This window comes from Vespula pensylvanica, chromosome 9 (assembly GCF_014466175.1).
Source record: "Vespula pensylvanica isolate Volc-1 chromosome 9, ASM1446617v1, whole genome shotgun sequence".
NCBI classification, from domain to species: Eukaryota; Metazoa; Arthropoda; class Insecta; order Hymenoptera; family Vespidae; genus Vespula; species Vespula pensylvanica.
In genome coordinates, this window is record NC_057693.1 from 3,904,279 (window position 1) to 3,920,359 (window position 16,081).

The 16,081-nt window shown below is 30.6% G+C and overlaps 1 protein-coding gene across 3 annotated transcripts in view; it reads left to right on the top strand.

Annotated features, from left to right (window-relative positions):
* The window catches only part of LOC122632111 (small conductance calcium-activated potassium channel protein), a 114,123-nt gene that overhangs the window by 73,032 nt on the left and 25,010 nt on the right, over positions 1–16,081 (top strand). For all 3 annotated transcript variants that reach the window (XM_043818594.1, XM_043818595.1, XM_043818597.1), the window contains one exon: positions 11,888–11,983. In XM_043818594.1, coding sequence (XP_043674529.1) covers positions 11,888–11,983 — 96 coding nt within the window. The remainder of the gene's footprint in view (positions 1–11,887; positions 11,984–16,081) is intronic.

Here is a 16,081-nt window from a genome sequence, read left to right on the forward strand (position 1 = left end):
AGAGAGAGAGAGAGAGAGAGAGAGAGAGAGAGAGAGAGAGAGAAAAAAAAAGGAAAAGAAAACGAGATTCGAGTGAAATCATCATTTCGATTTAATAACATACTTAATTGGACAAATCACGATGTACACTCACGAATTAATAATATTATTCATTATAAGTATGATTATATAATTAATCTATGTAAGTGCGCATACATAAATATATGTATATATATTCAACATATACATTATATTATATAAGCTTGATTAATTAACGTATCTAAATACATACAGTAATATGATTATCGATATTATTACCAGATATAGTAATATAATAATAATTAAATGAGTTCTCCGTTCATATGCGTAGATATGTCGTACGAATTAATCGATTAATATATGTATCTCTCTCTCTCTCTCTATCTCTCTCTCTCTATCTCTCTCTCTCTATCTTTTATCGAACATGTAACATCGCTTGACCACTTAACATTCCTAATTAATTTCTAAACGTATAGGCGTAGATATACGCTTATCATAAACGCTCGAATAATGATCGAGAGAAACGTTGAAACGCATTGTGCATGGTATATAATATAACAATGTAAAACTCGTTAGATAGAGCAACACGCGATGGCAGAGGAAGCTAACGAAAATGTAACCATCTATCTATTATCTCTCTTCTTCCTTCTGTTTCCTCATCCTTCTCTCTCTCTCTCTCTCTCTCTCTCTCTCTCTCTCTCTCTCTCTCTCTCCTTCTCTGTCCTTTTCTTTTCTTTTTTATTTCTTACTTATAGCATCGTTAACGATGCGCAAAAGACGCCATAATTCATAAACAATGAGCTTCAGAAAAGGTATATAGTTAAAGGACGAAGAGAGACTTTAAGACGCGGAATAGGTCGTCATAGCGACGGCATGATCTGTTCCTGCGCATGTCGGATTCGACCGGATTCACAGTGCACGCGGAGAGAGAGAGAGAGAAAGAGAGAGAGAGAGAGAGAGAGAGAGAGAGAGAGAGAGAGAGAGAGAGAGAGAGAATGGGGAGAGGGAGAGAGAGACCTAGAGACCCCGCTTTCTCGCGGTCACGCCCTTCGAAATTACGAAAACTATCTTTCTTCGAGATGACTATTCATCTGCGAGATGTAATATATCTACAGTTCTAAGTACATATATATATAAGTATATATTCGAAGTATATGTACAGTTCTAAATGAACGATATTAACAGAATTACTGACCTATTTTTGTACGTCGATTTCGAATATTTGAGAAAAAAGTAATAATGAAAAGTATTTGATTCATTATTTTTAATTAGTCTTATTGTAAGAAATAAGTAAAAATAGCTTTCTTTTATACTATCTCTGTGGAAGATATATTGTGTATCGATAAATATATACAGTTCTGAACGAATGATATTAACAGTAAAACTACTGATCTATTTTTTCATCACGCATCTATTTCACAGATATCTGGGGGAAAAAAAAAAGAAATAAAAAAGAATTTTATATTCTTCGTCACAATTTTACTACGATATATATAAATAAAAATATCTTTCAATTAATATCGTAAAAGAAAAAAATGTATAATGGATTGATTTCGGTGTTAACGAGCTTTAAATCGAATAGATATTACGTATTCAAAAGTTAGTTATATAGAAGAAAGAAAAAAAAAGAAAAAGAAAAGAAGAGAAAGAAAGAAGAAACAAAATTGGAACAATTACGACGATGATCGATAATCAATTTCAATACTACTAATCGTCCGACAAAATATAAATTAGTTTAGAGAAGAGAAAAGAATTGAATAATGATTTAAAAGAATTCTAACGATGCTATATAACCATGAATGGTAATAAATTTCGATGTTGATCGTTCTACAAAAGAAAGAAAGAAAGAAAGAAAGAAAGAAAAAATCAATTTAGATGATTAAAGAAATTTCATTACTTTAATCGAGATTAATGTTACGTGTTACGAATCAAATAAGCGAACTAAGCAATCTAATTGTTACTTAGCGTGCACGCGTGTAAGATATTCTATTAAAAAAGAAAAATGATCAAAAATGATCACGAAAAAAAAAGAAGAAAAAAAAAAATCATAAAATTCGATTAACGTAGCTTCTTTCCCATGATCTAAATTTCATAATCGTTTAATATTCTTCTGTTCGATTACAACATTACATTGTCGACGATATTACAACACACATCATACCACTTAATTGCTAACATGATAACATGATGCTACAACTAAATTCAGATTTTAATTATCATACTTCTCTTTTGATCATCCGACTGACTATCACAGATCGTGATAACTCACGAGTAAATACATGCATGTTGTTATATTATCCATTGCTATATACTAAACGTGCAACCGACGGAAGAAACTTTGTTTCCGCTCTTCGAAATGGCTTCAACATCATCGTTTCCACAGTATTATCCTGTCTATGACAACAAGTTAGAAACTTCGTTTTATGCGATTGATTTTTAGTATTAGTGACATAATTAAAAAACAAATAATATCGTACGATGTCTATATAAATTTTAATTTGACATTTATATCCGGTATTGATTTACATAACTGGTAATATTATATTATATATTATAATAATTGATATAATGTTAGAACGTGTAATTATTTAGTAATAAAGTATATATCATTTTCACTATTAACTATGTATATATATATATATGTCAATAAATATAATTATCTATATACAATATTACACATACTATACGATATATAGATAAACGAAAATTCGTAAAAAACGAGTAATTATAAAAATAAATAAATAAATAAATAAATAAATAAATAAATAATAATAATAAAAAAAAATCTCGTAAAACATTTTTAACGGGCCAATATTTTTCATCGTAAAAAATCATCTTCGATCGACCGATAAATAAGAAAATAAGATAAAAAGAAATTTCACGCGTTGAGAGCAAACACGAAAAACGTCGCCGCTCGCTCGGTTATTTCTACACAAATTGCAGGAAATACTCGAAAAGATGAAAAGAAAAGAAAAGAAACGAAGAAAAAAGAAAAAAGAAAAAAGAAAAGATAAAAGAATAGAAAAGAAGATATGTAAAAGAATGCTTCCTTTCGGAAACAAATATTGAAAGTGCCGACTATGAATAATACCAACGTGACTTTACGATTAACTTAACTTCGAGATATATCGATATTCAATGCATGAATATAAAACTTATATACTGAAAAAACATGGCTATTAATCTTTCGATTGTTAATGCTAAACTACTGTATATAAAAGAGAGATAGACAGATAGATAAATAGATAAAGAAAGACAGAGAGAAATATAGAATATAAAAAAAAAAACACTATTGTTGAAATAAGATCTTTTAATTCACCTCACGAAACACGAATATATATATATATATATATGTAATTTGATAGCTCGAAGGGATTGGTCGAGTAATTTACGAGAACGAGATATCGATTGTTAGAAAGTACTTCGGTCTTTTAACGTATAACGTCAATCACGAAGAACATCGAAAGAGAGAAACAGAGAGATATTTTCATGGTGTTTTTCTTCTTCCTTTTCTTTGCTTTTTCTTTTTCCTTTTTTCTTTTTTTTTTTACTTTCTTTCTTTCTACGTCTGATATTCCATTTTAATAACGAGCAACGACGGCAAATCGATCGTTTTCTTTCAATACTGCGTGTGTGTTACTTGTCGATGGCATGGCAGCACGTACAAATAAAAAAAAAAAAAGAAAAAAAATAGAGAAGTAAAAAAAAATAGAAAATGAAATAGAGAAAAAAAGAAAAAAAAGAAGAGAGAAAAAAAGTAATAATAACGTGTGTATTCGGTTCGAATATAAAGTTCGGACACGTTTCGTTGAGTTACTCTCTCTTTCTCTCTCTCTCTCTCTCCCTCTCTCAACAATGATGAAATATCTAGAGATATTTCATCGTCCAAATCTCATCCTACCAAATCCCGAAAGTTTATATATATATAACCAAAAAAAAAAAAAAAAGATAAATAAATAAAAAAAAAATAAAGTTAGATACATATACATATAAACTATGTACATATTTCGTTCTCTTTTTATCAAACATTTCTATCCGTTGGGACGCAGAAAATTATTTCCTCCTCTATTATCGTGTTAAATCATTTTACGGATTATTACGAGTACGCTAATAATATTATAATACATAAACATAACTGTCGAGTTAAAAACATGATAAACGTGCAAATAAAAATGTACGATTCAATTAAACGAAAGATTTTTCTTTTTCTTTTTAGTTCTTTTTTTTATGATGCATTAAATATAAGATCTGATTGAGGTAATTAGATACATTTCCTTTTTCGTCTACCATGTTTATGGTTTCTCGTTTTTCATGAATATTTATATGTCGTTTTATTCTAAACTAATCGATTACTATCGAGTATATAAATTCTCGATCGTAAAAATTCTTTATCGATATATTTCTCCCCATAACGTTATAACCAAACGTTTTTTTTTATATATCTAACGCGTCTCTTATTGCTTATTTATTATATATATATATGTATTTATTTATTTATTTATTATGTCGTAACTTATACTCTAAATTTATAATTAACGATCGAATAAAAATAATCGAACGAATCCAGCATCGATATAATTATATTACTTTTCAAAAAGGTTCTAGTATAATATTTAATATCCTTCGCTTATAATTATGTCTCATTCTTCATTCAACATAAATACTTCAAATCGTTTCTATTCCAAACTCATTTGTTACCAACTAATTTAATTATCGGCGATAGAAAAAAGAGAAAAATAAAAAACAAATAAAAAAAATTATAATAAATAATAATAATAAAAGAGGTTTCGTTAAAACGATAGCATCATACATAATGTACGAGGTAATTAATAAAACGTTTCTTACTAAAACGTATATCTACTAAATATTTATTAATCATAAATATTTAAACGAACGATTAGATTCATTATTAAATAATAATAAAAAATAATTGACGTGATACGATCTAGGATAACAGATCTCTCTCTCTCTCTCTCTCTCTCTCTGATTTATAAGTACGTATCCCATACGTAAAATAGAAATTTCATTCATTTTAATCCTTCATGCGTACTGGAAATAATTTCAGGAAAAACTTTTTAAATATTTCAATGGCCGCAGAGAAACCCTCGGCGTTTCGGGCACAGCCTCGAAATGCGAATAGTTAAAGAGAAGAAACACAAACTGGACTACTTCCAGGATCGTATTAAAAAAGTATCTTTCCTTTATGGAGTATTTGCGTTGCTATATAGTACGTAATTGCTAAGAAAAGGGCACCACAGTGCCGTCGTACATTTTCTATTTCTTATACTTCTTCTACGTATCAACGAAAATATTACGGAGAAAAAAAAAAGAGAAAAAAGAAAAAAAAAAAGAGAGTACATGAAAGTGTAAAAACATATTTTAACTATATCATATCGTATATATGATATAAATAATATTAAATATATCCGATTAAAGATCGAATAATATATACATAAATTGGATATTGACTATGGATTTGTAAAACATGGTTCTCTTATATATCATACGTACCTAATAATAAAATAATATAAAATAAAATAATAATAGTAGCAATAATAAAATGTTTCTCTTACGAAGACAATAAAAATACACACAAAGTTTCTTTGCGTTCTTACCACGAAGAAAAAAGAAAAAAGGAAGTGGTACTCGTAAAGCCGATTTCACGAGCTGTTAAATACTACACGATATAAATTTCGTATATCCGATGCGTGCCTCAACGTTGCGAGCAAAATACGTGGATAACGGAGCCAAAAAAAAAAAGAAAGAAAGAGAGGAGAAAAAGGAAAAAAAAAACGTGGCAACGACTCGTTGAAAATTCACGATTTCGAGTTGTACCGAACATGGGATAGTGAAAGAGAGAGAGAAAGAGAGAGAGAGAGAGAAAAAGAGAGAGAAAGCGAGAATGAACACTATCCTCTTCTTTCTCCTCCTCTTCCTATATTCGTCACAAACAATTAGCGTTTCAATTCGTAGAAAAATAATATCATATTGTCTCGTATATTCCAATGTGATTTTCTTTCGTCGATCTTGTTTCGCTTTGCATATATGTCGCCATGATGACGACGATGAAAAAAAAAAAAAAAAAATTGCTTGGGAAAGATTCGATCGAATTTCTAACAAAGTAATTAAAATAATAACGCCCTGTTAATTTTATAACGAAGATAAAACTAATCCTAAAACTAATTTTCGTTTCGGTATACGACGACGATAATCGATAAATACTATTTTCGAAATCTCTACGTATGTGTGTAAATCATTATTCGAGAATAGAACAAATGCGTAATGATTGCGTGACGAGAACGTTTGGAAAATGGCGAACAAAATATATGTATAATATATATATATATATATATGTTATACATATATAATACACAATGTATATAATATATATTATAATATAAAAATATATATATATATATTTATACATATTTATACGTATAAAGGATTATTACATTACTTACAAGGGACAAATTCATCCATTGTCGAATTTTCTAATCGGGACGACGACGGCGAATGGACGACCAAAAATTCCTCTTCTTTTTATCACAAAACTTACACCAACACAATTAATTTATAATTAACACTTTCACAATAAATACACTTCCTTTTTCCACAAATAGGCGAATTGAAATTATCTCACAATAAATAACACTTTCCTTTTATTCAATAATACACAATTAAATTAACACGCGATAAATCGATACGCAGAAAATTAACACACAATAAATTAACGCACACTACATTAATACGCACTAAATTAATACACATTAAATTAACCGACGCGGAGACGTTTACCGAAGAAAGGCCCAAAGTAATCTCAAGGACCTCGCGAGATACTTCGTCGTTAACCGTTGCCCTCTCCCCTCCCCCTCTACCCCTCTCGCCCATCGAAAATTTGTCGATCGATGCTATTGGTCGATGACCGTATTAATACGCCAACGGACCGCGGAGTAACACCTCTCGTTAAAACCGTTGTTCCTAAAACGCCCGATCGATGTTCATCTACGCCATACGCGAAATAGACCCACCTATGAATAATATTTATTATTTAGTAATTGTTATCGCAAGTTCGTTAATGACTAATAGATATATATACATAAATACATTAATATTTATTATTTGATTCTTGGAAGGAACTTTTATAAAATACTAAGGAAGGACGATCGTCCTTTGTAATATTTTCTTATTATTTTCCGTTACAATTGGTACGCACGTACGTATGTAAAACACGCGTCGATGATGTACATGTATGTGTTCTCGATCTTCTTTGTCGTCGTGTGACCTTCGGTTGAGTTACGACGGTTACGAAATAATAATAGTGGGGGATATGTAGCTAAGGGAAGAGATCGTGATTCTAGATTTTTCTTCTCACATTCGTTATTGTAAACTCTCTTGGTGCGGAACGTTTGCAAAAGTCGTTGGTAATTTCTTCGAGTAATTAGAAGGTTAAAAGCGAGTTTTATTCAGGTATGTTAAACATTTATAACGCATAATAATCAACGCATTCTTATTACGCATTTAAGGATAATTTTATAATATTACGTATTAGACAAATTTATATCGAGAATTTCGTCGAAATTAACCTTACTTTTCTCGAACTTTCTCAAGGGAAATTTGACGAAAATGTTGAAAGAAAGTAAATTAGCGAAACGTATCGAAACTCGTCGTAAACTTATAACTTGTATATTCGTTTTTCTTTTTTCTTTTTTTATTAGGTTAAGATTATTATTACTATTATTATTATTATTATTATTATTACTATTATTAGAAAAATAGAATACAAAGAATATTCTACGAAAATTAAGTCGAAATTAAGCATACTTTTCTCGTAATCTTTTTCATAGAAAATTTGTCGGAAATGTTGGAAGAAATTTCGAATTGCTAAACGTAGCGAGTTCTTATATGTTATATCGTAAATTTATATAACGTATTTGTTACGTCATGAACATTATTATTACTATTGTTAGAAGAATTATTTTTATAAGATATTCTCTACGAAAATTACGTCCACGTTAATCGATTTACCTCTTCTCGAACTTCTTCGAGAAAAATTGAACGAAAATTTTGGGAGAAGGCAAATTAAAAAAAAAATAATAATAATAAAAAAGAACAAAAAAGTCAAATTATTATTATTATTATTATTATTATTATTAAAATTATTAAAATTATTAAAATTATCTGTAAAGGAATTTTTCGAAAATTACGAGGTCCAAGACGACTTGGTACATCCCGAACATTTTTGTTCTCTCTTCAAAGAAAATAATTCGTCGAAAATGTTGGAAGAAAGCAAATTGGTTAAACTTATGGCGTGTCGTCGTAAACTTTATCTTACTTTTTCTCTCGTTTATAGTAGATTCGCATATAAGCGGGCAAAGGTAAATGTGACTATCATAAAGTTTGGTCATAGCGTAGACCACGTATATTCCGTGTAACATAATCTCACATTGGTCGCTTATATGTGTAAGCTCTTGTATTAACACACTTACTATACCAACTTAATATATTGTGCAAGCAACTACTAACACTCGTTTATCAAATTCGTATATAATGCGTGTATATGTATAGATGAGTATAGCTTAAGGTATTTCTACGTATGCGTGTGCATATGTACACGAAGAACGACAAACGTTGCACTTAACCAAATTTGAGCAATAATATTAAACGTAATAGTTTCTCATATATGTCCTAATATACTATTTAATCCCCACAGAAATGTTAAAATGCTCGCAAGAATTCAATTGTTACGCACGTACATACACACACATACACGCGTGTACGTAATACAAAAAAACGTATGAGAGATGCAAAATTTAAAGTCCATTTTTGCACGATAACTCGTTATTACTTTCACGATAATAGTAATTTCCTTAGGAAAACGTATAATTATTTTTTTTTTCATATCCGATCCTTTAAGAGAAATTCAGAAGGAGGTACTGAAGGAAAATCGAGTTGGTTCGTTGATACGTAGTCATGAAAAAAAAGGAAAAAAAAAGAAGAAGGAAGAAAGAAAAAAAAGGAACTTAGGAAAAAGCGAAGTCGTTAAATTTCAATTTGTTCCATTTTCCATTTTCTTTGACAAGCGCAATTTTGATTCGTGAAATCTCATCCTTTTGAAATTCTCTTCTACAGTCTCTCTCTCTCTCTCTTTCTCTTGCGAGTGTGCGCGATGTAATTTTCTCTCTCTCTCTCTCTCTCTCTCTCTCTCTTGCTTTTTTTTTTCTTTTTTTCATCTTATAAAAATGTTCAATTTTCGTGCACTCTTATGACTCATTTTTATGAACGTTTTATGTTATAAGGAACTTATAGGACGTTGATAAAGAACGCAAAGTAACAAAGAAATAACCCTTTTATATAGTATGTACTAGAAGAGTCAGGAACTTTGAGTAGATGAAGTTGCTTGGTTCGCGGAGTTTAATAATCTGTTTTATCGATAGGATAATTGAAAGACCACTTTACTATGTTCGATTCGAAGAGAAGGACGAGAGGAGAATGGTGATGGAGATTAAGGTGGAGAAGGGGGAGAGAATGAAGAGGAGGAGGAGGAGGAGGAGGAAGTGGAAGTGGTGGTGGTGGTGGTGGAGAAGGTGGAAGAGATGGCGAACTGGTGAGAGAGAGGGGGATGGTTGGTTCGTAAACGCATTATAGACACTTCTGAATGCAATTAGAGCCCGGAATCGTCGAAGGACTTTGAGAGAGATAGATAGATAGAGAGAGAGAGAGAGAGAGAGAGAGAGAGAGAGAGAGAGAGAGAGAGAGAGAGAGAGAAAGTTTTGGTCACGTTCGATAATCCGAAACCGACTTCAACGTTCGACAATTTCCGACTTTTGCTTTGCTTCTTTCTTAACAAACAATCTTTCTCTCTCTCTCTCTCTCTCTCTCTCTCTCTCTCTCTCTCTCTCTCTCTGTCTATCTCTCTGTCTGTCTATCTTCTCTTCTTTTTTATATTATATTTACGTTAGAAATCCTATAAGCTCTTTCGCATTTCTTTGTATAGAAAGCGCGTTTGTTTGTCGTACAATTTTTTTTCTCCTCTTAATAAATATCGTAGAGAAGTAGAAACAAAAAATAAATAAATAAATAAATAAATAAATATGATATAATCAATCAATAAATCGATATAATCATAAAGAAATAAAAAATAAAAAAGTGAATGAAAAATTAAAAAAAAAAAAAAAGGAGAAAGAAACTTACGTAGTAACGACGAAGAATATCTCAAAAAGAAACAATTAATTTTCTTACAGTTGAACTCTCAGCTTACAGTTGAAAGAATTTGTTGCGTTTTCCCTGTATTACACGTTATTTATGTATATATGTATGTATGTATGTATGTATATAGGTAGGTAGGTAGGTAGGTATATCCAATAACGCGGTAACGACCGTAAAGTTCGTAAAGAGCAAAGGCAAAAAGCCTCAACTGACATTGAAGTTATACATACGCTTCTAATGTGGCATCTCCTTCTCCGACATTGTTTACACGACAAGAAGGGTTTTGCCCGGCTGCTTTTCAGGGTAAAACGACCTCTCTCTCTCTCTCTCTCTCTCTCTCTCTCTCTCTCTCTCTCTCTCTCTCTCTCTCTCTCTCTCTCTCTGTCTTTCTACTCTACTAGTTTATTCTCTCTTTATTGCTCTTACGAAGGAAGCAAGAGCACAGGCCAAAGTTATTGCGAGACCCACAATTCACCTGTGCACGAAAATCTCTTAATCTAAGCTTACAATCGCATTGAATGAATTACGTTGGTGAAATTCTATAACCACGTAGTCACCACAGCAATTCATTGATACATACATACACACATACATACACACATACATACACACATACATATATATATATATATATATATATATATATATATATATATATATATATATAGAAAGGGGTTTAGTTCAAAGGGTTCGTCAAATCTCACTAAAGTATTACGAAGAATGATTTTTATCTTTACGAGGTCATATTTCGTAAGCGTAAAAATAGCCAAGTTAGATAAATGAAATGGAAGGTTATCGTTTATCATTGTTGCTATTGTTTTTGTTATTGTTGTTGATATTATCGGGGCAAGTTGAAATAGATAAAGTACTGCGTAGTTGCTAGTTTTCGATTAAAAAGTCGATCAACGATTTCACGTTTACTTTAAAACGAGTTTAAACTGACCGATTGGTTTTACTTATTGTTAACGTTAAACGGGATTGCTACGATGCTGAAATAAAACGCTTACGAAATGGAAGGTAACGTCGAGCAGGAAAGTTCTATCTGTCTAAAAGCTTACAATGGTTTTTACGAGTCCCTGAAAACATTAACGTCGCTAAGTCGTTAACTCGATGTCCTTTTTCTATTTCTCTTTTCTCTTCTCTCTCTCTCTCTCTCTCTCTTTCTCTCTCTCTGTGCCTCTCTCTTTTTCTATCTCTAATTCCGAACGTTTTCTAGCAAAGAGTTGTTATACATAAATTTAACGACGTCAGAATAAAACCATGTCGTGCGTTTGAATTCTACCTGAGAATAACAATAATCAATTTCGCACGAACGCTTGAATATTTAATAGTTTGTCGTAAAGACTAGTTTAAACGTTCGATCGTTTAATTATAAGCTCGATCGTACATGACGATGATGATGATGATGATGATAATGATGATGACGATAATGATAATAATAATAATAATAATAATAATAATAATAATAATAATAATAATCGACGAAATAAATTAAAAATGTAAAACTATATCGTAGAAAATATTTTACATATCTCATCTACCTACTTACCCGGTTATTTTAGTTAAGTAATATATTATAGATATATTTTAATGAATTCGTTTATACAAAAATGGCGTCAGTATGTACAGTGTGTGTATATAAGCGTGTACTTGTATGTTTCAGGCCTCGTTTTACTCGACAGCACTGAAAACCTTGATCTCCGTGTCTACTGTGATACTGCTTGGCCTCATATTTGCTTACCATGCCTTAGAAGTTCAGGTTTGTATAAAAATATAAGGCGAGCTTAGGGCAACTTAATATATATATATATATATATTTCTATCTTTCTCTTGTACATTATAGCGTGCGCGTAAACAATCGTGCAGGCTGAACGCTTGCTCAGTTTAGAATTATGAGCGTTTGCGTCCGATGCAGCTACGTTTAACGAACGTATTCGCGTAGCTGCCTCGCGTAAAAGGATTATATTCACGTGAGTAGATTCTAGTAGACGAGAAAAACAGTTTATATCGAAATGTCACGCTAAGGAAAATTATTCAACGAGAAATATGATCCTCGATAATATCTCGAATAAGTCAGCCATTAGGACCTATTTCCGAATTTAATCAAAAGATACCCCCTTGGTTATCGTCACTTTTCTTTTAATCTTTGACATAGGAACTCGAGAGAATTAAATATATAAAAAAAAAAGAAAAAAGGAGAAAGGAATCTTGAGAACGTTTAGAATCGAAAGATACTACTCTCTCGATGTAACTCCCCATTCGACCTTCTTGCGATGATGTTAGAGTAGTACCTAAACCCTTTTCACTAGTCACTCTTGACAAACTTCCGTTCGTTTCCGGTGGAATATTAAAGAGCCATCAAACCGAGACACCTACTTTAGAAACAGAGATTCTCAAACTTAGAAAATCCATTCGACGAGTGACAAGACCCATTTTCTTCTCTTAAATATTCAGAGTTTGCAATATTTCCTAAGGATTAAACGATTCGGTCTAGTTGATATTATATCTTGTTTTTTTTTTCTCTTTTTCTTTTTCTTTTTTTTTTTTTTTTCTTTCAATCTCGTACATATAAAGGACACGATATATTGTAAGTCAAGTTATAATCGAGATTAATTGCAATCTTTAAGAGAGTTAACATTTTTATTTTATATATATATATATTTTTTTTATACTTTGCTATTCTTTCTCTATTTTTCTTCTCTCTATATTTTTTCATTTCCTTTTTATTACCATTCGATTTTCGATATCCTTTAACAACGATATCGATATTCCGGTTACCCTATAAATTGTCTTCAAAGCTTAGAGTTATTGTGTGTCTGTCGTTGATACAATGCCACGACGATATAAAATTTCGACTGGAATTAAACGAGACCGTAGAAATATTCCTCGTACGTCGGTTTATAATATAGCTATCTTTCGTAAACAAACGAAGGAATATATATTAGTGATAGTAAATATTTTTATTAGAATAATTTATCTACACTTTTGTTGAAATTATTCGAAAAATTTTTCTTTCAAAATCATTAACGATATCGATTACAAAATCTTATTATTTTACAATAAAATCTTACAACATTGCAAATTTGTTTAAAACGATTGATTGTTTGCGAAGTACTATATATATATATATATATATATATATATATATATATATGCGTGTGTATATATTCGTAGATATATACAGATATATTCTAGAACACGACAGGAGTAATCAGGGAGGACATAACATTGGTCGTGCGTCTATTTTACGGCTATTGCGTTAAAACAAAGCATGTGTGTACTCGTGTGTGTATACATATATATACACATATACATAGGTATTATATATGAATACACCAAGGTTGATAGAGGTATATACAGATGAATAGTCAAATTCGTAACTCCGATGTCACATAGCTTTAACATTTCTGTAGGTTATAACTTTCCTCTATCTGCACTTCAATACCTACGATAATATCTAAAATTTCATAGTTGAATTCGTTCATTGAATCGATTACTTATTAATTTAATTCGATAAAACATTCAGTCATTTTACAGCCGAAATCATTCAATCATTGAACATATTAATGTTATATTTTTCTATCACAGATGAAACATTTTATTTAAATTAATATTGAAAATAGTAATCGTCGTCGTGTTTTTGTTATTACAATTATTTCCCTATTTTTTACACACACACACACACACACACACACATATATATATATATGTAAAAAAAAAAATGATCCTATTTAATACGATTCGATAGAGATTTATTCGTTTACACTTCACTTTGTAACTTGTAGACATGGCGACTCCTTGCTCCAAAGTTAAATTTCCAATTAATTCTCCTTTGCGTGTGAAACCCTTTTCGTACTCTCTACAGGATTCAGGAGGGGCACGTCAAAGGGGAATTAAGTTTGTCGGAATCTCGGCGTATCATCGATGAAATCCATGAGTCTCTGTGAGAGAAGATACGCGTGTATATATGTATATATACATATATGTGCGTATGTCGTGATAACTACGCGAGATCTCTCGCATCTCTCATGCTAATTACGAGTAATATAGAGGAGTGATAACACTAGACCGTCTCTCTTCCCGAATTCCCTTCGAATTGGACGACATTTTGCGGGCTGGACAGAACATTGGTATCAGGAGAATGCTTCGTCCTTCGTAGATTATGTAGAGGTAATCTGTCTCTGTCTCTCTCTCTCTCTCTCTCTCTCTCTCTCTCTCTCTCTCTCTCTCTCTCTCTCTCTCTCTCTCTCTCTCTCTCTCTCTCCCTCTGTGTGTGTCTCATTATCTTTCCGTATGTCTCTCTCTCTTCTTTTGCATATAATATAGGTATATTATCGTTTAATCGAGGACAGAAATACTTCTTCAACCTTTCAATGAATTTTTAAACTCGATTTATTCGAAAATTAATTGTAAGTTATAAATGAAGAAATTTTGTTCCGTAGATATTTTTTTTTCTTTTTCTATTTCTTTTTTCTTCTTCTCATGAAGAAGAATTATATCGTGTTTGCTTGTATGTGTTATTCGATTGGATTCTGATATATGATAGGAACGATACGATAATATAATTAAGATATGATTATTTTAAGTATTATGTCTCAGATAATATCTATACATTAGAATTATACATATCATAATATTTATTTTGTATGTTATATACTTAATTTTACTAGGTATATTTATATACTAGATATAATTATACTATATATATATATACTAGATATAATTATACTATATATATATATACACACACACACACACATAGTAATTATTGTTTATTTTGTATATCATTGTTTAGAATTAAAGACAGCAAGAATTTTTCAAAGATCGTAAAGCAAAAATAGGGCATAATTTATCGCATTTTTAAAGATTAAAATTATATTTCCACATCGTGCTTTAATTAATCTCGTTAATATCGTTTATTACTTATTTTCATTCGAAAAGATTGAGAATCAGATTGAGAATCACTGAAAGGGGGTGATACGGGAAATCAACTCGAGTATCAATATTTAAGTTGAAGCTTAAACGCTTTGGGTAAAAGGAGCTTCGAAGCATATATTATGAAGCTCAATTTGCTATTACCTATCTCTATCTTATTAAAGGTAAGCTTTCTATTATAAATGGGCAGAAAGAAATAGTAATTAATTAATTAATCGTCGATAAGAATATTTACGTTAAAAGAGACGATTTTTTTTTTATTCTTCGTTTGATTTCTTTTATTTATTTTTTTTTATTTTTTTTTTCTGAATAAAATCTATGTAAATTTTCTTTTCATTATTTATTATACACACGGGTGAGTATTCAACGGTAAGATGTAAATTCTCTTTGGTAATGTAGAACAAGCTTGCTAACAATGGCAGTTAAATATTATCTCCTTGTTAAGTAGAACGAACTTACACGTTGAGCTTTACACGGCCGTGCTTCTCCGATTTTTAAAAGTATCTATTTACCTTTTTAATTTCAGCCAATAATTCGATTTAAAAATTTTTAAATCTTTAAAACGAATGAACTCTCGGTATAATTTTTTTTATCGGTAACCTATTTATAAAAGAACAATGTCGAAATTAGTAACAAGTGTGACATGAGTTAAATGAATAGAAAAAAAAAGAAAGAAAGAAAGAAAGAGATCTCGAATGATTCACGAATGCGAACAAGTTTGCGAGATAACGTGATTTTTATTTGAAATCTTATTTTTAAAAAGTATTTCCTTCGTAATATTTTACAATTGTAAATAAGAAACGAACGATAGTAACATTTGTAACGAATGTAAAAGTGAGTGAAATAAATAAATAAAAAGAAAAGGAATAAATAAGAAAGAAACAGAGGGAAGAAAAATCTCTAGTTTGATTATAAAAAAAAA